The 27834-nt window shown below is 35.8% G+C and overlaps 1 protein-coding gene across 4 annotated transcripts in view; it reads left to right on the top strand.

Annotated features, from left to right (window-relative positions):
* Positions 1 to 27289, top strand: part of LOC142613253 (DNA-directed RNA polymerase IV subunit 1) — a 41279-nt gene extending 13990 nt beyond the window's left edge. For 3 of the 4 annotated variants that reach the window (XM_075785503.1, XM_075785507.1, XM_075785505.1), the window contains 13 exons: positions 6142 to 6297; positions 6416 to 6511; positions 6606 to 8534; positions 11361 to 11530; positions 11641 to 11707; positions 11786 to 11904; positions 13837 to 13976; positions 14123 to 14382; positions 14500 to 14673; positions 14780 to 14917; positions 15470 to 15732; positions 22199 to 22310; positions 26103 to 27289. In XM_075785503.1, the coding sequence (XP_075641618.1) occupies positions 6142 to 6297; positions 6416 to 6511; positions 6606 to 8534; positions 11361 to 11530; positions 11641 to 11707; positions 11786 to 11904; positions 13837 to 13976; positions 14123 to 14382; positions 14500 to 14673; positions 14780 to 14917; positions 15470 to 15732; positions 22199 to 22310; positions 26103 to 26306 (3828 nt within the window). In that variant the 3' untranslated portion in view covers positions 26307 to 27289. The remainder of the gene's footprint in view (positions 1 to 6141; positions 6298 to 6415; positions 6512 to 6605; positions 8535 to 11360; positions 11531 to 11640; positions 11708 to 11785; positions 11905 to 13836; positions 13977 to 14122; positions 14383 to 14499; positions 14674 to 14779; positions 14918 to 15469; positions 15733 to 22198; positions 22311 to 26102) is intronic. The other variant, XM_075785504.1, reaches the window with a different exon arrangement.
* Positions 27290 to 27834: the final 545 nt, after the last annotated feature.

Here is a 27834-nt window from a genome sequence, read left to right as displayed (position 1 = left end):
CCCATTCCTCCCCATTTTTCACAATATCAACCTGCCTCCAAAGTTTTTTTTCCTCCAACCCAAACCTCCATAGTCACTTTACCAACAAAGATTGATTGAAAGTGGTAAGTTTTCAAATCCCCAACCCTCCATAAGCCAAAGGAGTGCATACCTTATCCCATCCCACCAAGTGGTGCTTGAACTCGTCTCTAAACCACCCCACAAAAAAATTCACTGTAACATCTCTATTCTATTTGCCACACTAGTGGGAATGGTGAATAAAGATAAATAATAGGTAGGCAAGCTTGAAAGCATGCTCTTTAATAACGTCAACCTTCCTCCTTTAGATAAGTACATCCTCTTCCAACCAGATAAATGACGTTCAAATTTCTCCAAAATAGGATTCCAAATTGCCATTGATTTAGAAGAGGCCCATAATGGCATTCCAAGATAAGTTATAGGCAAAGATCCCACCTTGCAATACAAAGGATCTGCCAGTTCATATATATTCTCCACCTCACCCACCAGCACCATCTAACTTTTTCCCAAATTAACTCGCAACCCAGTCATTGTCTCAAAACAAGTTAATAACAGTTGAATATACAGTTGCGGCATCACTCAAAAGAATGGTTTCATCAGCGAATAAAAGATGTGAGATAGACAAACCACCAGCAATAGAATTTCCCACCTTAAAACCTCTAATAAGTCTTTCCTCCTTCATCTTCTGTAGCATTCTACTGAGAACTTACATGACAATGATAAAGAGCAAAGGAGATAAAGGGTCCCCTACCTTAGTCCCCTAGAAGAGCCAAAAAAACCAAAGGAAGACCCATTAACTAAACAGAAAATTGGACTCTGGTGATACATGTATGAATCCACCCTCTCCACTTTTCACAAAACAGCATCCACTCCAATAAATAAAGAAGCTCCCAATTAACATGGTCAAGAGCCTTTTCTATATCTAGGTTACAGACAATGCCAGGAATGTGGCATGGTCATACCTAGATCGATTCCAGATTTGCTTTTTGGTTGGTGAAATTGGTTGGGGAAACATTCATCTCAAATCTGGAATTTAGTTCCATTGTGCATGCTATGGTGTCTTTGGAAGGAACTGAATCGACGGACTTTTGAGGATTTGGATAAGTCCAGTGATCAGATGCGTGCTTCGTTTAGTGGAACTCTATTTGATTGGTCTCGGGCTTGGGGACTCACGACTAGTGATTCTCTTCCCTCTTTTCTTTGTAATTATTTTGCTGTTTGGTTTTCTTTTTTTGTATTTTTCCTACTTTCTTTTTTCATTCTTGTAATTTTCTAGTTTGCTCTGTGCTTTTCTTGCATAGAGTAGCCTTTCATATATATATATATATATATATATATATATATATATATATATATATATATCATTCTTACTTATAAAAAAAAAAGAAAAAAAAAAAAACAATGCCAAGAATGTGACTTTTGATTTTGCTATCCAAACACTCATTGGCAATGAGCAATGAACCCGGAATCCGCCTCTCACCTACACATGCATTTTGTGGTGTAGAAATAATTTTATCCAGCACTCCTTTCAATCTTTTTGCCAACACCTTAGCCACAATTTTATGTGCTTCCAATCAAATTGATAGGTCTAAAATCCCTACCATTATTAGCATTATGTTTCTTTTGGGATTAATGCTCTAAATGGGAATTAAGGGATTTTTCGAACTTACAGTATTTATGAAATTCCTCAAAACAGCAAACACATCTGCTGCAACCACCCTCCAACAGTGCTGGAAAAAAGCCATGGTGATGCCATCTGGACTTGGAGATTTATCCCCTTGAAATTCTTCACCACCTGAGTAATTTCCTCCTTCTCAAAAGTTCTTTCAAGCATGCGACATTCATCCTCCCCAATGCTAGCAAGATTAAGTCCAGAAACCTTTGGATTCCATCCCGCTGTTTCTTGGTACAAGTTCTCGTAAATTGGCACAATCTGATCCCTCACTTACTCATTTTCTTCCTATACCACTCCACCTACCTCCAACACCCTCAGATGGTTATATTTCCTGTGAGAATTAGCCAACTTTTAAAAATATTTAGTATTATTATCCCCCTCTTTTGACGAAGTAGCTCTGGACTTATGTCTCCAAGATATCTCTTTTAAGGAAATAAGGCGATCCAACTAAGATTTTACCTGCTCTCTTTGTTGCCTCTCTTCCTGGGTAAGGCCATGCAAACATTCCTTTTCACCTAACTTCGACACTTCACCCAACAACCTCCTTTTATTAGCCCCTACATTTCCAAACTCCATTTTATTCCATCCCTTAAGATGCTCTTTAAGGGCTTTCAACTTAGAGTTCCTCTAAAAGAATACATGCTCCAGCATGTTTGAACTTTCTCCACAAAGCCTTCTGTTTTCAACCGCATATTCTCATATCTTAATGGACTTTTTCCATGTGCCATGCCCCCAGCTTCAATCAAAATCTATGATAAGAAAGGAGCGTGGTAGAAGCCTCTGTGTCACATCGGGAAACTGTTCCTCCCAATCTCCCGAGATTAGAACCCTATCAATGCGGGACATAGAGGGTGGGTCTCTATGTGAACAGTCCCCCTTCAAATGGTAAGTCCAATAGATCAAGCTCCTCAATAAAATTAGAGAACTCAAAGATTGCAGGACAGAATCTGCTATGTCCCAATCTTTCAGATGGGAATCTAACCACATAGAAGGTCTAATCTTTTAAGGAACTTGGAGGTAGATGGGGTGGTCTTTGAGGAGGCCTCCGAGGTAACTTACCAAGTTGTACAATTTTATAAAAAGTTGTACAAGGAGACTGAGGAGTGGAGGCCTTTGGTGGAGGGCTTGAATTTTGATCGTATTGGGAATATGGAGAGGGTTTGGCTTGAAAGGAAGTTTGAGAGAGAGGAGATTCTTCAAGTTGTTAGGGATTTGGAAGGGGACAAAGCCCCAGGTCCGGATGGGTTTACTATGGCGTTCTATCATCATTGTTGGAAGGTAGTGGAGAAAGATGTCCTAGCGGTCTTTGAAGAGTTTTTTCACCATTGCAAGTTTGAAAAATCCATCAATGCGACTTTCATTGCGACTTTCATTGCTTTAATTCCTAAAAAGAATGGTGCCTCCAATATTAGAGATTTTCGACCTATAAGTTTGGTGGGGAGTGTGTATAAAATCTTGGCCAAGGTCTTGGCTAATCGCTTGAGAGTGGTTTTAGATCAGTTGATTTCTGAGAATCAGAATAGCTTTGTGGGCGGGAGACAAATCCTAGACTCGGTTCTCATTGCAAATGAGTGTGTGGACAGTCGTGGGAAGAGCAGGGTTCCTGGAGTCATTTGTAAGCTTGACATGGAGAAAGCTTACGACCATGTGAATTGGGAGGTGTTGTTGTATCTGCTGAATAGGATGGGTTTTGGAGTGAAGTGGTGTAAGTGGATTCATTCTTGTATATCCACAGTTCAGTTCTCTGTTTTGATTAATGGGTCCCCAGCTGATTTCTTTGGCAGCTCAAGGGGTTTACGACAAGGAGACCCACTATCTCCTATGCTGATCTTGATCTTGATGGAGGTGTTTAGTAGGATGTTGAGAAGAATGGAGGGAGCTGGCTTGATTCGTGGTTTTAATCTCGGGGGTAGGAGGGATGGTGGGGAACGTGTTTCTCATCTTTTATTTGCAGATGATACTATCCTTTTTTGTGATGCTAAGGTGGAGCAAATTCTCCATATTCGGTTGTTGCTCCTCAGCTTTCAGGCGGTTACAGGTTTGAAGGTCAATGTGCATAAGAGCGAGATGGTTCCTATAGGGGAGGTTGGTGATGTGCATGCTCTGGCTGATATCTTGGGCTGCAGAGTTGGATCTTTACCTATGTTGTATCTTGGCATGCCGCTGGGGGCTTCTCACAATTCCCTTTCAATTTGGAATACAATTTTGGAAAAATTTCAAGCGGAAATTATCTGGGTGGAAGAAGTTGTACCTGTCTAAGGGGGGTCGATTGATGTTACTCAAGAGTACGCTTTCTAGTCTTCCGACTTACTTTCTATCGTTATTCACCATTCCTACTCTTGTGGCTAATAAAATTGAAAAGTTGCAAAGGGATTTCCTATGGGGAGATACCAAGATTCATTTGGTAGGATGGGATAAAGTTTGTGCGCCTATAGCTAATGGTGGCTTAGGGATAAGAAAACTCACTACCTTTAATAGAGCTTTATTGGGGAAATGGTTGTGGCAGTTTGGAAAGGAAGAGGGTCGGTTATGGAGGCGGGTAGTAGCCTCAAAATACGGGGAAGACTGGGGGGGATGGACCTCAAAACTGGGTAGGGGAGCTCATGGGTGTGGTTTGTGGAGAAGTATCCGCATGGGTGGGGAGGATTTCAGCAGAAATTGTCAGTTTGTGGCCGGATTGGGGAATAGGGTGAGATTCTGGCAGGATGGGTGGTATGGGGATCAACCTTTTCAATTGGCTTTTCCAAGGCTGTATGGCATTGCCATTGATAAGGAGGCTTCTATTGAAGCTTCTTTGCGTTGGCAGGGGGCGGAGGGTAGAAGATCTTGGAATGTTCGTTTTAGCAGATTCTTTAATGATTGGGAGATGGATGAAGGGCTGCAATTTCTTCGTATTTTGGGTGCTTTAACCCCTCCTATGGATGTTGGAGACCGGATGAGATGGAAATTGAAGCCTAATGGGGCTTTTGATATCCGGTCGTACTATTACAAATTAAGAAACTCCCCTTCAACTATCTTCCCTTGGAAAGCGATTTGGAGAGTAAAGGCCCCTAGGCGAGTTTCTTTTTTCGTTTGGTGTGTAGCTTGGAATAAGATCCTAACGGGAGACAATCTGAGATTGAGGAGATTGAATTTTGTGGATTGGTGCATTATGTGTCGTCATTGTGGAGAGACGGTAGATCACTTACTCCTTCATTGTGAGGTGGCCTATCGATTAAGGAGCTTTGTCTTCGGAACTTTCGGCCTGGCTTGGGTTATGCCTAGATTGATTTCAGACTTGCTCTTTGGTTGGTGGAATTGGCTAGGAAAGCACTCATCTCAGATCTGGAATTTAGTCCCGTTGTGCCTCCTTTGGTGTATTTGGAAGGAGCGGAATCGGAGGACTTTTGAGGATTTGGATTGCTCCAATGATCAGTTGCTTGCTTCTTTTAGTGGAACTCTTTTTGATTGGTCTCGGGCGTGGGGACTCACGTCTAGTGACTCCCTCCCTTCTTTTCTATGCTCCCTTTTCCTTTTGTAATTTCTTAGTTGTTTGGTTCTCTCTCTTGTCTCTCTTTGTTTTTCCTCTTGTATTTTCTGGGTTGCTCTATGTTCTTCAGGCATAGAGTAGCCGCTCGTATATATATATCTCTTACTTATCAAAAAAAAATCTAACCACATTAAAATCCCCAAAGAAGCACCAAGGTGTGCCCACATTAAAATCCTAAATAGAGAATGAAATTAGAAGAGTTAATAAGTAAGTAATATAGAATAGTTAGTTACTATCCGTAGCATGCTAATCACATTTAACACGTGTTAATGATAAAAACACAAACTAGAATTATTTGTTATGCATGGGTATAGTAGAACGAATGAGCCGAGGAGATGTGGGCCAATAAAATTAGCTCTATGGATATATAAACAATCTATTGTAATCTCTTTTCTAATCATTGAATGAAATTGCCAAATTATGGATTATACTTGATTGTCTTTTACTTGGAGGAAGAGACTTCCCTGAAGAGGTTTCAATTGGACCAAAGAACCCTTGAAATCCTAACCCCTTAACCTATCATTTAAAGATTCCACTCGAAGTTCCTTTAGAACACATACCCACTCTTGTGTTACTAACATAAAAGGTGGGGGGGGGGGGGTGGGGAGTTGATAGGAGTTGGTAATTAATGCACATTGTAGTAGCTTTTATGACAATCCCATTACGGATTAGGAAACTAGGCCTAAAATGACATTAACATATATCACACCTTTGCCACGGCACCTGTACCATCTTTTCAAATCCTCTTTTTTTTACAGACCATGCTTTGTTCAGTTAGTTGATTTTATATTCAGAACTACTGAACTGTTTGATTTTTTTTTGTTCTAGTGGTTGTCACTACTAGGCATACTTATTCTTATGCTAACCTTAATGTCCTATGAGACTCCCTTTATCATGATGCCTTATTTCTGACTTTCAGGTCCGTTATTTGTTGAATGATGTCGATCTGAAGTTCATCGAAAAATTTGTTTTGAGGACTGATTCACTTTTTCTCAATTGTTTTCCTGTGACACCAAATTGTCATCGAGTGACTGAAATTACTCATGCATTTTCCAATGGACAGCGATTGATCTTTGTAAGAATTCTCTCATCCGCTGCTCTCCTTGTGTTGAAATGGACTCAAATCACATAATCTTGCAAGATTTATGGTTTTCTTATCTCATTTGCTGAGTCTACCTGATTAATTGTTGTAGGATGAACGGACCAGGGCCTACAAGAAGCTGGTTGATTTTAGAGGGATAGCTAATGAGTTGGGTTCTCGGGTTCTGGACTGCCTGAAAATTTCAAAGGCAAGCTGCACAGCCTCTATTTCTTCTGGTGTTTGACTTAGTGATTTTATAGATCATTATTTGTCTTTCTTATTTTTATACTTTTGATATGCAGTTATGCTCAGACAAGTCATCAAATAATGATTTGGCTTCTGCCCAACAAAAAAAAATTACAGATCCTTCCACCTCTTTTGGGTTGAGATATGTCAAAGATGTTGTTCTTGGGAAGCGAAGTGATCATTGTTTTCGAATGGTAGTTGTTGGTGATCCATGTATCAAGCTCAGTGAAATTGGTATACCATGTCATATTGCAGAGAGGTTGCAAATTTCTGAGTGCTTGAACAGGTGGAACTTTGATAAGGTGAGTGATTGGGCTGGACTACATTTCTTTGAGAAGGGAGAAGTTTTTGCTCGCAGAAAAGGTAGTCTGGTTCGTGTGCGTCGAATTACCGAACTTCAAATGGGGGACATAATTTATAGACCTCTGAGTGATGGGGATATTGTGTTGATTAATAGGCCTCCGTCTATACATCTGCACTCCCTTCTAGCATTATCTGTTAAGGTCCTACCAGTAACCTCAGCACTTTCTATAAACCCACTTTGTTGCTCCCCTCTTCGTGGGGATTTTGATGGTGATTGCCTTCACGGCTATGTTCCTCAATCAATTGATGCCAGGGTTGAACTTAGTGAGCTTGTTGCTATAGATAGGCAATTAATTAATGATCAGAATGGTAGGAACCTTCTTTCACTTAGTCAAGATAGTTTAACTGCTGCTCATTTGGTCATGGAGGATGGGGTTCTCCTGAACCTTTTCCAAATGCAGCAGCTGCAAATGTTCTGCCCACATCAACTTCTATGGCCGGCAATTATGAAAGCTCCCTCACTAAATAGTTTTGTTTGGACTGGCAAGCAATTATTTAGCATGCTTCTGCCCCCAGGCTTTGATTATGATTTTCCTTCAAATGGTGTTCTGGTTAGTGATGGAGAGCTCTTATCTTCTGAAGGATCTTTTTGGCTACGTGACAACAATAACAACCTTTTTCAGAGTCTTGTCAAACATTATCAGGGTAAAGTACTTGACTTCTTGTTTGCTGCTCAAGAAGTTCTTTGTGAGTGGTTGTCAATGCAGGGCTTGAGCGTTTCACTTTCAGACTTATACCTCACCTCTGATTCATACTCCCGGAAAAACATGATGGATGAAATCTTTTGTGGTTTACAAGAAGCAGAGCATATGTGTAATTTCAAACAGTTGATGGTAGATTCATGTTGGGATTTTCTTGTCGAAGTTGGTGAAGAGAAAGATGTTCCTGAAGTGGAACGTTTGTGTTATGAGAAGCAAAAATGTGCTGCACTCAGTCAAGCCTCCGTTGATGCTTTCAAGTACGTGTTTCGGGATATTCAAAATTTAGTCTACAAATATGCAAGTAAGGACAACTCGTTGCTGGTTATGTTTAAGGCTGGAAGCAAGGGTAATTTGCTGAAATTGGTTCAGCATAGCATGTGTCTTGGTTTGCAACATTCACTGGTTCCACTATCCTTTAGAATCCCCCACCAGCTCTCATGTGCTGCTTGGAATAAGCAAAGGGCACATGATTCATTCCAGATGGCTGATGATACTCCTGGACGTCCTAAGTACATCCCATATGCTGTAATTGAAAATTCCTTTCTGACAGGCTTGAATCCTTTAGAATGTTTTGTTCATTCAGTCACAAGTCGAGATAGTTCTTTCAGTGACAATGCAGATCTCCCTGGGACTTTGAACCGACGGCTTATGTTCTTAATGCGTGATTTGTACACTGCATATGATGGAACAGTGAGAAATGCATATGGGAATCAACTTATTCAGTTCTCTTATAACATTAATAAGGACACATATATTCCAAATAGCGGCATTCATGATTTTGGTGAGAGTGTTGATGCCTATGATGCGGTAGGTGGTCAGCCTGTTGGTTCATTATCTGCTTCTGCCATTTCAGAAGCTGCATACAGTGCTTTGGATCAGCCAATCAGTCTACTTGAAACTTCTCCATTGCTGAATCTGAAGGTGCTCTCTCTCTCTCTCTCTCTCGCAACAGTTAAAATATGGTTTATTCATCATCTTGTTCTGGGGAAATATCTGATGTGACCTGCAATTGTATTGATCAGTCAATTGTTGATGCTGAATATTCAAGAATCACGTTAAATAAATTTTGTGAAGTAACTATTTTTTTTTTTGGATAAGTAATGATATTTTAATAATTAAAGGATTACTTTATGCTTATGATGATGAGCACATTGCAACCTAGAAGAATTACAAAAGAATTATTCAAAAAATTGAGTGATTCTTTGAAACCTAGAAGGGAATTGCTATTCGTAAGGCCCCATTCTTGGGACTAGTCTACCAGAGTTCGAACCAGCAATGATTCCAGCTGGGCCTTTGATCTTTCTGTTTCTTCAAAAGTATGACCATTATGCTCCCACACGAATTCTGTCACCCAAATAACAGATTGGCTACTGTCCTTGGTAACACCCCTGGAATCCCAAAAGCACTAAATATTAGACTCCATAGACCATATGCTACACCAAAATGGATCAACAAATGATCTATTGCCTCACCACCTGCAACACCGCGTGATTTTAATGATGAATCTACTTTTAAATTTTTTAATAAATATTAACCAAAACGTGCAGTTGACAGAATCTACTTTTATTAATGATTTCCCTCCTCCTTCCTGAAAGAAAAGATTCACTTGAAGAGGTCTCTCATATATCATCTTTTTGAACTAGATTTTACTATTACATTTTCAAAAAGGTCTCAATAGTGTTTCGCTACATACTATAATATTTAAATGCTTAAATAAGCTAACATTGTGCTTATTTTTTGTTCTAAGTGCCTCAATTTAGTTTTTGCATGTCTTGCATATTTTTTAAAAGATTTGAGTTTCTTGTTATTTTAACTCTGCCCTTAAATGTGTGGCAAAAGGAGCATTACACTTGTATTGTATCAACCTTCTTAGTGTCATCTTTAATTATGTAGCTAAATTTGTGTCTGTTGTCTAGCTTAACAAATCTTTAAATCTGACTTGTAGTAGTGTGCCAAATTATGCCTAACCTGAAAGATGGATTATATGGACCAGGTTGCATAAAATCATGTGGTTTCTGTTTTATTTTCGTTAATCTCTATGAAAAGTCTATTAGCTATTTATATATATATATATATATATATATATCAAGGAACATTCTGCTACTTGTAGGGTATCTCACATCACCAATACACTGAAGAAAAAATGAAGTAACGAGTTTATGTGGAGTTGTTTCAGTCCAGCAGTGCATTCAGTGTGTTCCAGCCAGCAGCAGGCATTTTAGGTCTTGATTAGTTAGTGATATGTAGTTGTACTATAAGTGATAAGTAAGAGCGTTGATAAGCATAGGCACTTATAACTAAATTGTGAGCTGGCTGCAATAACAGAATTCTGTTAGAAAGTTAGTTACAAGATAAAATCAGCCATGTGCTTAGTTAGTTCAGGTCCTAGCCCTGTACTTCATGTATAAATACCTTCTCTTGTGTGTAATTCAGTAGATGATGAATAATACAATGTGTTTTGAAATCCAACAAGTGTTTCTTGAAGAGTTGAAAGCCTAGTGCCGTTGTTTCTAACCAACTTAGTTCTTCTATCACTTATAGTTGCTAGGACAGATTCTTGGAGCTATACCCTTGGCCCTTTGTTCTACTAATTGAGGTTAATAATAAAAAGGCTTTGGAAGCAAGGGCTCATATGCAGACTTCTAGAGATTGTATCAGTAAGGGAACCTTATGATAGAATTCCGTTTATAACTTTTTCTTCCAAGAGAAGGGCTCTAGCAACCTATTATCCTGATTGATAAATTTTGGGGCTAGGGGTTGATGGTCAGGTGTTTATCTGTTGTTGAATGATCTGTTTTGGAGCTCAAAAGTTATAAAGTGTTATCTATATAAAAGAAAGCACCAAAATTACAAAATTGAAACCTATTATAATTTAAGTGGTCCATAGTAAATGGAAAACACATATTTTAATGGAAGAGGCCATCAATATCAAGATATTAATGAAAACAAATCAGGAACCACATGATTTTATACCCTTACTGGGATATTTCCCTGAGTTTCTTAATGTAATGTAAGAAACTCAAATAATGTGCTGCATGCTACAAAATCAGTCATACAAAATCTTACCCTACCAAAGCTGCATACTAGGTTTATTTTCATGTATCATGCATTGCGGTTATCCAGATTCTACATTTGGTCACCGGTCAATATAGCCAGGTGATCTAGTAGTATGTTGTTTCTTTATTCAGTGGAAGTAGGGTGTGACCTGTCTAGGGACTTTCATTATCTTGGTTCCTTGTTGGTCTATATGCATTTTTGGATTAATAAATCCTCAAAATAGTGTGAGATCATGTTTTAGTTGTTTAAATGCTTCTAAAATTGTGTTGATCATCTCCAGTTGCATTGTGGGGAGGTGTCTAGGTTATGGGGTTTTGCTTCTAGATTGTTTGGTGTTACGTGGGTTCTACCCAAGAGGGTTATTGATTTATTGGCAGGTTGGAGAAACTGGTTTGGAAAGCACTCTTCAAATTTGGAATTTGGTACCACATTGTGCTTTGTGGATTATTTGGAGGGAGTTCAATAATCTCATATTTTAAGATTTGTTGCTTCTTGGGGACAAGTTACTAGCTTTATTTGCTGGCACTTTCTTTGATTGGTCAAGGGCGTGGAATTTTAATTCTAGAGAATCCATTCTGCATTTTTTTGATGGAGTAGTTTTTTCTTAATATATATTTTTTATCTATCAAAAAAAAAAATTGTGTTTTGATAATTTTTGTAATTCTTTTGTGATATGGTTTAATTGTACAGAATGTTCTGGAGTGTGGTACGAGAAAACGTAATGCTGACAGGACTTTGTCAGTATTTTTGTCCAATAAACTTGCAAGACGGAGGCATGGTTTTGAGTATGGGGCCTTAGAAGTTAAGAATCATTTGGAGCGGCTAATATTTTCAGATATTGTGTCTACTGTCATGATAATGTTAGTTTCCATTTCTCTCTTATTTGCTTATCTCCTGTTTTATGTTTTGTATTAATAATATTACTTTTTTGTTCTTTTAATATTAATTGATGTGATTCTTTGTATATTAGCTTTTCTCCACAGACTTGTAGCAAGACACATTTCAGTCCATGGGTTTGCCATTTTCATATATGCAAGGTAGTAAATTTGGAAATCCAAATCTTTTCTACTTTTATGCAAGTCCAAGATATGAAGAATAAATATATTTTCTTTCAGGAAATTGTGAAGAGGAGAGGATTAGAAGTGCATACAATTATCAATTCCCTTGACAAGAAGTGTAACTCTTCAAGAAAGGAATTAAAATCAAATTGTGCTGACTTGCAAATAACAAGCAAGTAAGCTGCTTCTTTTGTGTGACTAAAAGATTTAATTATAGTTACCAATGAGGATTTTATATAAGTTATTTATTTATTTTTTCAGCTTAGATTATTTTATCTAGAGTTCCCAACTAATAATTTAGTTCCACATGTTTAATTCCAAACTGCAATAGCCTAAGATTTCGCCATGGGGTGAATTGCTTGAAAAGGAAATGGAATACTCAATTCATTTTGCCTTCCACCTTAGCAAAACTTTTAATCATCTGTTGAATTATTTTTAGCATTCTTTTCTTTTTAGCAAAAAATAATAGTAATAAGGTACTTTTTTTGGCTATAAAAAAAAAAGGTACTTTTTTTGTTGTTGATAATAATGTGTTTAACAAGGTACGTGCATTCATGTCTAAGTATTAGTTTTTTATTTTTTTATATGTGCACTTATCATTAATATTAGAAGGGAATTAATATGATTCTTTTTATTTTTTATTTCTGCTCACAATAAGTTGGGAGGGAGAAAGGATTTAAATTTGGGTGAGACTAGGGTCTTGGTAATTTATATGATTATTTTTCTAAGATTTATATTAAAAAAAACTAGCATTCCTGCTCAAGTTTTGTTGCTTTTGCAACAATTGAAACAAAAACCAGAAAAACACAAAAGCAAATTTAATAATACATGCAATAAAAAATATAGAAAATAATTATGCAGTTAAGTTGGTCAAAATAATTAAATATTTGAGTTCATTCAAACAATATGTTTGTATACTAAATTATATCTATCATAATAATTTACATTTGCTCTCTCTTTAATAACATGTAATGATTTTAACTTATTTTCAAATATAATACTACCTAATAAATATTATGTGGACAATATTGTACTCTAGCATTGCACAGGACATCCACTAGTAAAATTATAAATTTGAACAGAATTTATTAGAACAAAATGCTGCATTCCTGTTTCATACTTTTACATGTAAAGCATATGGTAATAACTATGCTGAGAGTAGCATTCATGTGTCTCTACTATGGATCCTAGCAGTAAGCATCCTTAAAATAACATGCCTAGAGGAAAGCCATTTTGTTAGGTACCTTTAGATGTCATGCATAAAAAATTTAATGTTTCGTCATGGAATATAGCCATAGCACTCACTCTGAGTAACTCTCTTTATTAGGTCACTTTAGATGTATCAAAGTGAATAGTCAATCCTCTGCCTTTTCAAGATTTCTTTTTCATTTGTACTTCAAAGTTAACTTTATTTATAATAAATACATGTAAATATTTGGAAGTCTATATACCTGTAAATATATACATATGCGTGTGTGGGTGAAGCAGGGTCTCCTAATTGTGGTTGCACCCTATTGTGCCACGTTTCTTTTTTTTTTTTTTTTTTGAAGGTTTATAGATTTTAAGAATCAATTAATGTTCTCATTGATTAAGTTAGATTAACACAATCTTGTCATAAAATTTTGACGTGAATCATGCTAATTTATAGATTTTAAAAATATACAGGTAATAATCATACAAATGATTGTCTTTGGATTGGATCAAATTTTTCCGTTGTAGATAATTACTTAACCATAACCCTAATTTTGAAGAAACAAGAATTGGAAAATGTTGGTTTGATGCATATTTCTTATTGTTAGTTACTTTATCCTATTCAAAATCTGAATATTATTTGGGTATTGACTTTTTAACATTTGCTTATTATTTTCATGTACAAACAATTTGTTAAGAACTTAATGTTATTACCTTGAATAAAATTCGTTAGTTATTTATTTTTGGTAAGCTTGAATAACATCTAGTTAGAAACTAAATACATACAACTATTAAAAAAAAAAAAAAATCTTGTGAAATGCATGAGCTACAAGTTGTTTTGGCACGTACTACAGCTACTGTTTCATGGGTATATTTGGGGCAGTAATTCATTTTGGACCTTGGTCATTAAATGACAGGGACTGTTTTGAGACACAAAAGGAAGGTAATGATACAATTTGCATCACTGTTACAATAGCTGAAAATGACAAGAATTCCTTACAATTGGATACAGTTAGAGGCGTGATCATACCTTTCCTTCTTGGAACAATTATTAAAGGTTGGTAGTGCATATCTTATCTTGCTTCACTGTTCCATTGTTATAGATTAGACATATGCTTGACGTATTTATTGTTTTGCTCATTTGTCATTTTTCTTGATTTGATTTATTAATTCTTATTTCCACACTTTGTAAATGTTCTTTAGGTTTCCCAGAGATCAAGAAGGTGGATATTTTATGGAATGATCGGTCTAAAGTATCAAGATGTCATCATGGTTCTTCTGGTGAACTATACTTAAGAGTCATTATGTCAGGAGACTCTGTTAGAACAAATCTCTGGAGTTTACTTAAGAGTTACTGTGTACAAATAATGGATATGGTCGATTGGTCACGTAGTCATCCAGATAATATTCATGATTTCTCTATGGCGTATGGAATAGATGCCGGATGGCAATATTTTCTCAACGTATGTTCTCTCTGCTAAGATTTTTTTTTTTGGGATTGTTGCAAGGGTGTGGTTTTGCATTTCAATCATGGAAATTGTCACTTATTTTTAACTATTGCTATGCCTTTATGTGTGCAGAGTTTGGAATCTGCAATATCTGATACTGGCAAGTCTATTCTTCCTCAGCATTTGCTTCTTGTCGCAGATAGTCTATCAGCTACAGGAGAGTTTGTTGCCTTGAATGCAAGAGGCATTGCACAACAAAGAGAACATGCATCTGTCTCATCACCCTTCATGCAAGCATGCTTATCTGTTAGTTCTCCTACATGTTTATTTTGGCATTGTCATGATTATTCATTATAAAGAGAATAATCTATAGCCATCTAATCCATACTTGTTATTTGGTTCTTTTGTGCAGAACCCTGGTGCGTGCTTTATTAAAGCTGCTAAGGCTGGAGCTGTGGACGGTCTTAAAGGAAATCTCGATGCTTTGGCATGGGGAAATGTTCCTTCTACAGGGACGGGAGGCCACTTTGATATTATTTATTCTGCAAAGGTAGATATTATGTTTTTCTTTCTGGTGATCAGTCTAATAAATGTTGGAAAATCCTGTCTCCCTATAATGTAAAAACCTTGAAATTTTAAAGATCCCATCCAAATGCAGTATATCAGTGTATGGTTAACATATGAATGTGTGGAGACCCAATTTTATTAATAATAGGTTTATCTTTCCTTTTCTTCGTCATTTTTCTTTCTTGCATTGTTTTTGGGGTGCTAAACAAGGACTTCATGAAGTACATTTGATAGAGTTGTGATGGATCTGGTTGACAAGCTTTTTGTGATGAACTGAACTTCTATACATTTGAACATTGGTTTCTGTCAACACGTATTAAAATCAAGCTGTTTTCTCATTTTTAAATTTCTTTCAGGTTTAATTACTAATCCCTCATGTTTGTTAGTTTTCATGTTCAATGATATATTTGATTCATATTATTATTTTTTCTTTTAGAGGGGGGGGGGGGGGGGGGGGTGGCAGATTTTTTTTTCATAGCTCCATCTTCTGTCTTTTAATGATCTAATCATTTTAATTCCAATCATTATATATCAGGGACTTGAGCTTGCAAAGCCTGTAGATGTTTATAACATGCTGGGTAGCCAAATTAGTTCTGATAAGCAGAATGTGAAGATCAAAACACCTTTTGTATGCAATAGTATGTCTGACAAATCAGGTACTCAGTTCATCTACAAGTATGGTGGTCTTGCGACAAAAGGACTTAAAAAGTTGGAAAGCATATCTAAATCCTTAAAAAGTCGTTTGACATCAAACGATATTCAGAATCTTTCCCATTCATTGAAGCTTATATTGCACAAGTAAGTCAAAACATCCATAAGATTCTCCTCTCTTTAAGCTTTGTTCATTTCATTGTATTCTGTCATACTACTTTAATTAGCTTCTTATTAATATTTTAGTCAATTTGTTACTAATATATTACTCATAATTTTCAATTCTTTCCTTGCTCTATGGGATTATAAACAAGAATCAACTGTTTTTTGCCTTTCAAGTTATGGCATCAGCAAAGAGCATTAGCATATAATATCAATATTTATTTGATCTAGAGGGAAGGAGTTCAATTTAAGCAAAAAAATCCTGAAAATAATACTCCTTCCATCCCCAATTATTATTCCTCTATATTCCATTTTAGGTGTCCCAGAATGAAGTCCTCTTTGAATGGTCAACAATCCTAACTTGCCGTATAGGTGTTTATTTAATAAGTCAATGCTCTTTCATTTGAGTTGAACTTAATAATGGTAGTTTTGGAAACTTGTACCTTTTTATTTAAAAGGCAATACATTAAATGATATGCTCTTTAACCGTGTGTTTGGATGAATAATTTGGGACATTCACAGAATTTCACAAATGATGGAATTTACATCCCCATCATTTATGAAGTTCCTTGTTTGGCTCTAATTTTTGTAGAAATTTTAAAATGATGGGAATAGTACATTGGAAGTTTGGACATAAACAGAATTTATAAAATCCTTAAAATTTATTTTATTGAAACTCATCTATGCTTAAGGTTGGAGTAAAAAAGAAAAAGAAAAAAGTAACTTATGGATTGCTAAAGACACCAAATATGAATTAAATGCAAGATGAAAAATTTATTCAAATGACATTATTTCTTGATAGTATTTACAATATACAAAGTAAAAGCATATTGAAGTCCTAAAAATATCTAAGAGTTTTAACTAAACTAGCCTACAAAAACCTACGAAGTATTCACAAAACCATGTTCTGATGATAATCATTAAACATCTCCAATGCTAAGTATCACGAAATGTCGCCCATTCACCAATAGCTTGAACACATGTAATTCTATCATCTGAATTATTTACTCTTTCTTCTATTGTTGACCGGCTTAATAACTCCTCATCCACAGAAGCCAAAAATCATAGATCCTGGCCTTGAAAAATAGGGTCATCATGCTGCTAGAGTCCAATGAAATTATGAAGTATAAAACATGCATTGATAATTCTAATTTTTTTTTTGATGTTGGATGTGCACAATATACTCCACCGTTGTTTTAACATTCCAAATGCCCTCTCAATTACATTCCTTGCAACAGAATTACAAAGAAGAAATAGTGCTTTAGAATTTTCTAGGTTGTTTCCAGTCCATTCCTTTTTGGTGGTATCTGGTGCCTTGATAAGGTGCTAAAAAACCTAGACCATCAGTATAGCCTGCATCCACAAGATAGGGTGCATGTTAATCAATTACCACTTGGAACATGAAACTGGTTACTCCTATGTAAAACATCTTGCAAATCTCGTGAGTCAGATGTAGAACCCATTAGTCGAAATACCACCCTTTGTATTTCAATATCTAAGTCAGTCATCAATTGACACAGTTACTGGAATGTGAGTTCCATCAAGTGCTCCAAGAAAACTCTAAACAACGTTAAGAAAACTTAAAAAAATTAAATTAGTACCAACGAGAACTCTAATTAAATTAAAAGGCTAAAATGCAAATTGTACCTTCTAAGTTTGGTTGAAATCCATTTAAGTCCTCTAACTAACTTTTGTTTAATTGAGTCCTATAAGTTTCAAATTTGTTCAATTTAGGCATTCTGTCTAATTTCATTAAAAATTGCCGTTAAGTATACAATTAACTAATAAAAAACATTTAAAAAAATAAATAAAATAAAATTTCTACATTAAAAATATCTATAAAATTAATAAAAATAAGGTTAAAATACAAAACCTACCCTCTAAGTTTCACCAAAATTTATATCAGTCCTCTAACTTTGTTTTTAGTCAAACTCAGTGCTTTTTAAGTTTTAAATTTGTTCAATTTAGGTCTTTCACTAACTTCAGTTAATGTCCTACCGTTAAGTGCAATTTTATTTTTATTTTCAGTTTTTTAAATCAAAAAATGCAGAAAACCAAACTAAAAATTTAAAAAAATATTTAAATTAAGAAATTTCAGAAACACAGTACATGAATTCAACAAACCCAGTACATGAACAGAAATTTTTTTTACATTGATCACAACCAAAAATTGCATCCAAATACAAAATTTAAATATACAAATTCAGAAAAGATCACAGCAAACACGAACAAAGGGATCCAACATCAACTATCACTACCACATATGATTTACAAATTCGCTACCCACAAACAATGTTTATAAGATTATATATTCAACAAGGAAACAATGTTTCTGGGTTTTTAGATTTTGGGGTTATTTGATTCTTACAAACAAAATCAGAATAAGATTAGATTTGACTAAAAATCAAACTTGAAAACCCAAATTAGATCAGGGAGGGAGATAATCCAAGGAGACCCAGAATAAATAGTTGAATCCAAAGAGACTCAGACCAGGTTGTTCACCAAAGCTGAAATCCTCTGAAACCAACCAAAAAAAGACTAAACACAGCAGTGGGTTGGAAGTCCAATGAGGTTTGATGAGAAAACACAGAGAGGGAGAGGCCCAGTTGAACTGAGCTAAGAGAAAGGGGACCACTGCCAAGCCTCTTTTTTCTATCATTTATAAAAGTTTTTCTGATTACCTATAAAAAAAAAAAGAGGACCACTGCCAAGTAACTATAGTGACTGGGTGAGGAGAGGAGAGCAGCTGACCTTGGTGGTTGGCCATGAATGAAGCTTCGGAGGAGCTTCTTGGGTCGAGAGAGAGAGAGAGAGAGAGAGAGAGAGAGAGAGAGAGAGAGAGAGAGAGAGAGAGAGAGAGAGAGAGAGAGAGAGAGAGAGAGAGAGAGAGAGAGAGAGAGAGAGAGAGAGAGAGAGAGAGAGAGAGAGAGAGAGAGAGAGAGAGAGAGAGAAGAAGAAGAAGAAGAAGAAGAAGAAGAAGAGAGTCTGAGAGATATAGGATTTCTATTTTTAAAATTTTTGTTTCTTCAAAATATAATTTTTATAATTCTTATAAGTTTTTTAAACAAAAAAATAATTACAAAAATATAAAACTAACTATGAAGTTGACAAAATCAAACGGAAGGACTTGATTGAACACTTTTGAAAATTACTGGACTTGATTTAAACACTTTGAAATTTATCAAAAAAATTGACCGAAAGCAAAGTTAGTGGACTGAAATGAATTTTGGTGAAACTTAGAGGGTGACTTTTGCATTTCAGCCTAAAAATAATTTTCGAAAAGAAAATTTTTTTTATTTTATTAACAGCACATTTTTAAAGGAATTAGATTGAAGGCCTGAATTGAATATATTTGAAATTTAGAGGACTCAATTAAATAGGAGTAAAGTTAGATGTCTGAAATTCATTTCAACCAAACTTAGAGGTTGCAATTTTCATTTTAGCCTAAAATAAAATATTTAAGATTTTTATTTTTAGAAGTACCTCTAACTGTATCCACTTATCTTGGTTGGAACAGCGAAGAAGAAATGGATGGTATTTCAAGTAGTCCTTTCTTAATTTCATCATTGCATATTGCATGCAAAACGCAATTAAATTGTCGGCTTATCGTTTCCTTGGAATGATATATGTAAATTTGACCACAAAAACATTGCAACAGCTTCTTCAATAGTGACTTGTTTTAATTGAACCATCCCACCATTCTCATGTAAATTTTTTACATAAATTCATAAATGCACTCTTGCTTAAGTTGCAACTGTTCAATGCAGTCAACCTCACTTCCATCATACAAATTGTTGGGGTGATAAATCACCTTGGAGAGTTCCTTGAATTATTAATATAACATATAAAGACACACTTTAACCCAAAAGGCTTAAGCCCTATGGGTATGTTTTCAATTATGTTATATTAACCACTTATTCTTCTTATCATTATTCAATATGAGACTTCACTAATACGTGTATATCCAACAATTTCCACCTCACGTGTGAGTCTCTGCCTCTTTGTGAGCTATGAACAAGTCCTACTCTCTCCCCCTTGTCTAATGGGTTTTTTTCTTCACTAGTACATCATCCATGGGCCTTCATGTGTTAACCCCGCATGTCTTTTATCCACCATGGGAACCTTGAACCTCACTGTTGTCTAGCACAATTGACAATAATACTCCTTTGTTGGGCCTTTTTCAAGATTATTTGTGTGGGCTTTATGGGCTTGCTTGGTGCAATATACCGTGGGACACGCCTTGCTCCATTTGCAAAAGGGCTTCAAGTACACACACCCTGTTCCCACTCCAACTGCGAAAGGGACCTTGATAACCTTGCCACCTTTGCCCCACACCACCATGGGCTCTGATACCACTTGTTGGGGAGATAAATAGCTTAAAAGCTTCTTTGAATAATTAATATAACATATATAGACACACTTTAACCCAAAAAGCCTAAGCCCAATAGGTATGTGCTCAATGATGTTATATTAACACTAATTCTTCTCATCATTATTTAATGTGGGACTTCACTCATGTATACCCAGCACAAACAATTTTAGAAACATTGTCTTTCTTGATCCCAATCATGTATTGGCTCTGTTACCCATAATATATTCATTATATCAAGCTGTAATAACACCCATAATATTTTAGAAACATTGTGTTTCTTGATCCCAATCATGTATTATACACCTTCTCTTTAAGCGCATAACTAAATTACTCATCCCATTGGCCATTCTTGTTAAAGCGTTCAAAGTAACAATAATAAGCATTGAATTTAAATGGGTGGGAAAATTTTAATTTTGTTAACTATGCAAAACAAGCTTCACCAAATTGGATAAGGCACTAAGGCTATTATTAGGCTATCAAGAGTGAAAGCTAGCTGTTTACTGGTCTGTACCCCTAAAATGATAATAGAAAATATTGAGAATCGAAAAATATCAATTAATAATCAGGATGCAAACCATATTATTGTCATCCAACTAAACAAGATAGCTAAGAGGTGCAAAAACAAATACATCTGTTCTTGTTGTAAATCAAGCATAGAAAGAATTTCAAGAATAATCTATAACTGTGGTGTTGTTGATATAAAGACACTATTATAGAGTTGCAAAATACGGGCTTCTTTTAGTATTCTGAGAAAGTGAATCCCCTCAAACCACATTAAAGGCACTATGAATCAAATGACTGTATTTGAACTTTCAAGATAAAAATAGATTTAAACGGTTTCTTAGAAAGACAAAAGATATGCACATTAAGTGAGTGCTACTTCAGGTTTTTTGTGTTACTTTTGGAAAATGCTTGGATGCCATTGCCATCAGGGCTGATCTGTCATTGACATCAACAAAAAACATGCATTTGGTCAGTGAGGCATTTAGTCAAACAGTTCATGTGCCTCACTCTGCCCAGTTTGGAGCATTGATCAACCCAACAATGCATTTGTTTACCATACAACAACTTTTCATTTGGAATCAGCTATAGAAAACCTCCCATAAGAATCATGAGGGTACTCACCATGGACAACAACAATATAATCTTGTGCATTTAATTTCTCTGTATAAATTCTAGTATTTTAATGATGCTGCAGGTCCAGAGACGACACTCTCTACTAGAATTCTCTCTATAAATATGACGTATACATATAAAGAAGACAATGAATGTATATAGTGCCATATGAAACACCACACAAGGGATTCAAACTTTAAGAAGTTGTCTTTGTAATCGTTTGAAAAAGTACATATTACTAAAGAATATAATCTATGCTAGGGTACACAACTATCAATTAATTAACCTGCCAACAAGCCCAAAAAAAGGGCAAAGCCAAAGGCTTGGTGTGTCTGTTAATCATTTAAGCTGAATTTAAACATCTGAAATGTTGGAACAAAGGATTTGGTTCAATACACAATATTACTATCAAGATAACTATAATAAAAAATAATCAATCTAGTTTAAATATGCAGAGCCAATCAAGTTTTCTGAGTATATTATGACATCTCCATTATAAACATGCGGACATATGGACGCAGCCTAAGGCAGTAATCAATTCATACAGTAATGTAAAATATATAGTTGATAAAGGTTCCCTTGCCAACATGCAAGCTGAACGACATTCCACTCTAAATTTAACTGGTTTTGATTACTTTTGAGTCACTAAGAATATGCTAAACTGCCCAAGAAGTTATCTGTTTGAATTTTGAACAATTATCTCAAAAATTGATGGCATTATCAGAAACTGTAGCAGCAAGTTCTCTATTTGAATGATAATAGCTTTAGGTGTGAATAGGTTTTCTAGCATGCATGTTGAGGGTCATACCTAATATTAATTTTAAATCTCATTATTTTTAGGGCTTTGTTTTTCAACATTAATATGATACCTTGTTGAATGACTGTTCTCCTAGCTTTAGTGTATTCATATGATTTTTGAAAAGGGTGGGAGTTCCTGAAGGACTATTCCTGTTTTGGTTGTAGGTATCCCATTGATCACAGGTTAAATGAAAAAGACAAGTCAACTTTGATGATGGCTTTATATTTTCATCCTCGGAGGGATGAAAAGATTGGAATTGGAGCTCAAGACATAAAGGTATATAAATTTTTTTTTTGATAGGTAATATAAACCTTGAGTTTTGGAAAAATTTCTGTTTCTTTGCCAGCTGGTCCTTAACTAATTGGCATCTCCTCCTTCCATAACCAAGGGGTGGAGAATTAGCCATGGTTTCAATCTTGTGTGAGTGCCTTAACTGTACTTGTAACAGGGAAACAAGAATTCTGTTTTATCTATTTATTTATTTGTATTACAGTTTGAAAAATTATGATTTTGTGTTGTTTACATGGGTTTTTTAAGATCATTGGATTTTTTAAATGCCAAATGCCTTACATCTGGATTAAAATTGGGAGGGGATCCTTTCCCAAAGATCATCATGGGTGAAAATATAAGCTTTTTCAACAGTGCTGCGTGTTCAAGTTTATACAGTAAACATTGTTCTGTGATGATTGTTTACCTGGAACTGATAACCTTTTGTGCATAGATATTAAAGTTTGAAATCTGAGGTGGATGGGGTGGTTTATGAGGAGGAATCTGAGGTAGCTGCACACGTGGTACAGATTTATAAAACTTTGTATCAGGAGATAGAGGAGATAGAGGAGTTGAGGCCTTTCGTGGAGCGTTTGGAGTTTGATACTCTTGGGGCTATGGAGAGGGTTTGGCTTGAAAAGAAGTTTGAGAGAGAACAGATTTTTCAGGTTGTAAGAGACTTGGAAGGGGACAAAGCTCCAAGTCCGTATGGTTTTACCATTGCCTTTTATCATCATTGTTGTAGAGTAGTGGAGAAAGACGTTTTAGCTACCTTTGAAGAGTTTTTTCAACATTATTAGTTTGAAAATTTTCTTAATGCTACTTTCATCACTTTAATTCCAAAAAAGAATGACGCCTCCAATATCAGAGATTTCTGGCCTATTAGTAGCTTGGTGGGGGAGTGTATAAAATCTTGGCTAAGGTTTTGGCAAATCGTTTGATAGTGGCTTTAGATCAATTGATCTCTGAGTCTCAAAATAGTTTTGTGGGTGAGAGACAAATCTTTGATATGGTTCTTATTGCGAATGAATGTGTTGAGACAAGGGGATCTGTTATCTCCTATGTTGTTTTTTATTATGACGGAGGTTTTCAGTAGAATGTTGAAAAGAGTGGAGGGTGCTGGCTTACTCCGTGGTTTTAAAGCTGATGGTAGGAGGGGTGGTGGGAAATGTGTTTCGCATCTCTTGTTTATAGATGATACTATTCTGTTTTGCGATGCAGATGTGGAACAAATCCTTCATCCTTCATGTTCGGCTGTTGATACTTTGTTTTCAGACTGTGACAGGTTTGAAGGTCAATGTGCAGAAGAGTGAAATGGTTCCAATAGGGGAGGAAAATGATATGCATGCCATTGGGGGCCTCTCATAAATCACTTTTTGTTTGGAATCCTATTCTAGAAAAAATTGAGCGAAAGTTGGCCGGGTGGAAAAAACTGTATTTGTCTAAAGGGGGTAGATTGAAGCTGCTCGAGTACGTTATCTGCTCTTCCTAAGACTACTTATTTTCTAGCACTGTTCACCATTCCTACTCATGTGGCTAATAGGATTGAAAAGCTGCAAAGGGACTTTCTGTGGAGTAATAGCAAGACTCATTTGGTAAGATGGGAAAAAGTTTGTGCGCCTATGGCTAACGATGGTTTAGGTATAAGGAGGAGGGCGATAGCTTCAAAGTTTGGGGAAGAGTAGGGTAAATAGACTTCTACGATGGGTAGGGGAGTTCATGGGTGTGGTTTATGGAGAGGTATTCGAATGGGTTGGGAGGATTTTAGCAAAAATACTCTGTTGTTGGGATGGGGAATAGGGTGGTGTGGGGATCAACCTCTCAAACAGACTTTCCCGAGGCTGTATGGTATTGCTACTGCTATTGACAGGGAGGCTTCTAAAGAATCTTTGTTGTAGAATCATCGTTGACAAGGCTGGGGGTGGAGGAGAGAAAGTTGGGATGTTTGTTTCATTTATGACTTTAATGATTGGGAGACAGATGAAGGGGTGAAATTTCTTTGTATATTGGGTGCTAATATTCCTTTAATGGATGTGGAGACCGGATGAGCTGGAAGTTGAAGCCTAATGGGTATTTTGACATTCGGTTGTTTTATAACAAATGGGATTTCCCCTTTGTTTTCTTTCCTTGGAAAGGTATTTGGAGAGTTAAGGTTCCTCGGCGTGTTCCTTTCTCGTTTGGTCTATAGCTTGGAATAAGATCGTCATGGGTGATAGCCTGAGATTGAGTGGTTTTGATTTTGTGGACTGGTGCATTATGTGTGGTTGTTGTGTGTGATGGTGGATCACTTACTACTTCATTGTGAGATAACTCATCGGTTTTGGAGTTTAGTTTTTATATCTTTTGGATTTTTGTGGGTCATACCTAGAATGATTCTAGATTTGCTTTTTGGTTGGTGGAATGGGTTGAGGAAGCATTTGTCTAATATCTGGAATTTAGTTCCGTTGTGCTTACTATGATGTCTTTGGAAGGAGTGGAATCAACAGACTTTTGAGGACTTGGACTTGGACTTGGATAGTTCCAGAGATCAGATGCTTGTTTTTTTTAGTGGAACTCTATTTGGCTGATCTTGGGCATGGGGACTCATGACTAGTGCTTCTCTTCCTTCTTTTCTTAGCTCTCTTTTCTTTTGTAATTGATTTGCTGCCTGGTTTTCTTCTGTTTCTTTTCTCTTTTTTCCTTGTAAATTTTGGTTTGCTTTGTGCTTTTCATGTATAGAGCAGCCTTTTGAATATATTTCATTCTTACTTATCAAAAAAAAAAAAATATATATATATATATATATGTGTGTGTGTGTGTGTGTATTAAAGTTTGAAATCATTACTTGGAAGTTAGATAATATAGAAATCATTAGCTAAAACATTTTTCATATGGATTGCTTATTAAACAAATAATAATAAAAAAAAAAAATCCCTTTTGTTGTTGGTGAAAATTTTCTGAAAACATTTTTGTACTCTATGCCTAAGTTTCTGTTAGATTTGCAATAATAAGATGGATTAGTGGAAATGAGAATCAATAGCCAACCCCAAATAATTTGGTACTAAGATTTTGTTGTAGAAGTGGAATTGAGAGTATGAAGTGAGATAAGGTTTGAAATGAAATGAGGAAATTTGTTTAATGATAAGGGTGGTGCCTTTTAATGAAAAGATGAGGGAGAGTTACTTGGGATGGTTTGGTCATGTTTAGAGGTGAACAATTAAGGCACAGTGAGAAAGATAGAGTTTATTCAAGTTGAGAGAACGAAAGAAAGGTAGAGGAAGACAAAAAATAACATTAATAGTAGTAAAAAGGACATGTCAAGTAAGGAAGTAACAAGAGTATGACTCTAGATAGAATAGAATTGTGGAAAAGAATATATGTGGCCGATCTTGATTAGTCGGTTGAGTATCCATAGTCAACCCAAAATATTGGGATAAAGGCTTGGTTGTGATATAAATGATGTCAATGAGGGCTTCTCTTGGTTTACAAATTCAATTATTTGGAGTTTGATCAGTTGTAACAGGAGACCATTTTAATGGAAAATAATACTATGAAACCAAGGAGATTTCTTTGCCTAATTCTGCCTTGTTTAGCAAAGTTCATTGCTATCACAATGAAAATGATTCTTTTGTATGTTTGAAGTGAATTGTAGAACCCAGAGTAGTGTTTCTACAATTTATTTGTGTATTTGTGCCCAAAATACTTGCTAATTAAACTGTCACTATTTTTTGTGCGCTGAATTTCTATATTCATGTAATTTGTTTATGTTGAATCTTTTCCTTGGGACAGTTTCATAATGGTTCTTTCCCCCGTCTTTAACAGGTTGGTTGCCACCCTAAATATCAGAATACGCGCTGCTTTGAAGTGGTAAGAATGGATGGGACAACAGAAGATTTTTCTTACCACAAGTGTGTCATTGGTGCCCTCGAGATCATTGATCCTCTAAGGGCAAAAAGTTATGAATCAAAATGGGGGCGAAAAGCTATGAATCAAAATGGAGCATTTGCAGTAGACTCCCTAGAATAGGGTAAGGGAACAAAGTAGGGAAGGAAACCCAAAAAACACCCCACATCAGCTTACCTATCTCTTCCCTATTGTTTTCTGTATCTGAGTAACGCTGATAAAGAAAAGTGGGAATTCTGAAAAGTGAGAAAAAAAAAAAAAGAATGTAGAAATAATATTTAAAATGAAATAGGGTTTAGAAAAGGAAATCTGATGTGGGTGAAAAGGAAAAGTGGGTAGCTAAAATAGAAAAAGTAGGTTCTTATCCTAAAATAGGGAGAAAATTTTAGGTAAACTGATGTTAGTGCTCGACATAGAACTGTCAAGCCAACCATATGCCTCAACATATTTTGAACTCCCAAGCATGTAAAGTGACTGACATTGGATTTGAGAACGATGTTTTAATGTTTAAGGTCTTCACATCAGACCATTAAACGTGCAGTCATGTCAACTTACCTTTGGAATGATCCTGATTTCCTGAAGCCCGCTTTCTATCCTAGGTAATTGCAAGCAACTTTGGGTATTGGAGCTACCTACTAACTAGTGTAAATCAAATTTGCTCTTCTCTAACAATGGCGGGTGGATCATCTCAAAATAATTGTTTTGGAGCTTTCATACCTTTTCGAAGCTGTATATTTCCCCCCATCCCAAAAAAAAGAATGCAGATATTGTGCACAAGAAGAGTACTAGTAGAGCAGTAAGTGCTTTGCTTTTTGTAGTGAACAGTGTTTCCTTTCGTTTTTAATTTTAATTTTTTTTTATTTAACTACAATTGCAGTCCCTTACTCATGCTTCTTTTTGCTTCTTCCACTATAACTTGTTTGCCTTACATCACGTCAGGCTAAAAAGCTCTAGTCGAAGCAGCAACGAGAAGCTTTGTAAAGGCCAATTTCAATTTCATGTTGTATCTATGATACATATGTACAATGCAAACATTCATATGAACAGCTATTCTCATAAAATAGTTTTGGCATTTCCGCCTATATGTTGATCTGGTTAGTTTGCTATATCTCATTTACAATGCCAATGACGTATTGGAAGTTATGGCTTTAGATTTATCCCATTTCCAATGCCAATATGTATATGATTCACTGGAATTTTCAGAGATAGTCAATCCTCTGATGATTGGTGCATGTGGAAAGCGTCTTGATGACACTTTTAATCGTGTTTGTTTCTGTCAATAGAAATTCCTCCTGATATTTTATTTGATGTCTCTAACCTGTTGTTCATCATGTGGGTTGTCACATTATTATTCTTTGGTGGCATAACTTGTCTGATAGTTTGATAAATTCAATGATTAATGATGCTAGAAATAAGTCTGGATGATTTAAAATAATAATTAAGATTAAATTGATGTCATTTTAAGAACAGCATACCATCCAGATTGCATCCACTTAAAACACACACACACACACACAAACCAACGCTAGCATGTGGTTGTGTGATTTTTTTTCATTTTATAGTAATGCTAAAGATGACTCATAATCAATACATTCATATGCATATCCGTACATATTTTCAGGTGTTACATGGTCTGGAAATAAAAACTCAA

Source organism: Castanea sativa, chromosome 10, assembly GCF_040712315.1.
Source record: "Castanea sativa cultivar Marrone di Chiusa Pesio chromosome 10, ASM4071231v1".
Lineage (NCBI taxonomy): Eukaryota > Viridiplantae > Streptophyta > Magnoliopsida > Fagales > Fagaceae > Castanea > Castanea sativa.
Note: the sequence above shows the minus strand (reverse complement) of the source record. Positions and strands in the feature narration are given on the sequence as shown.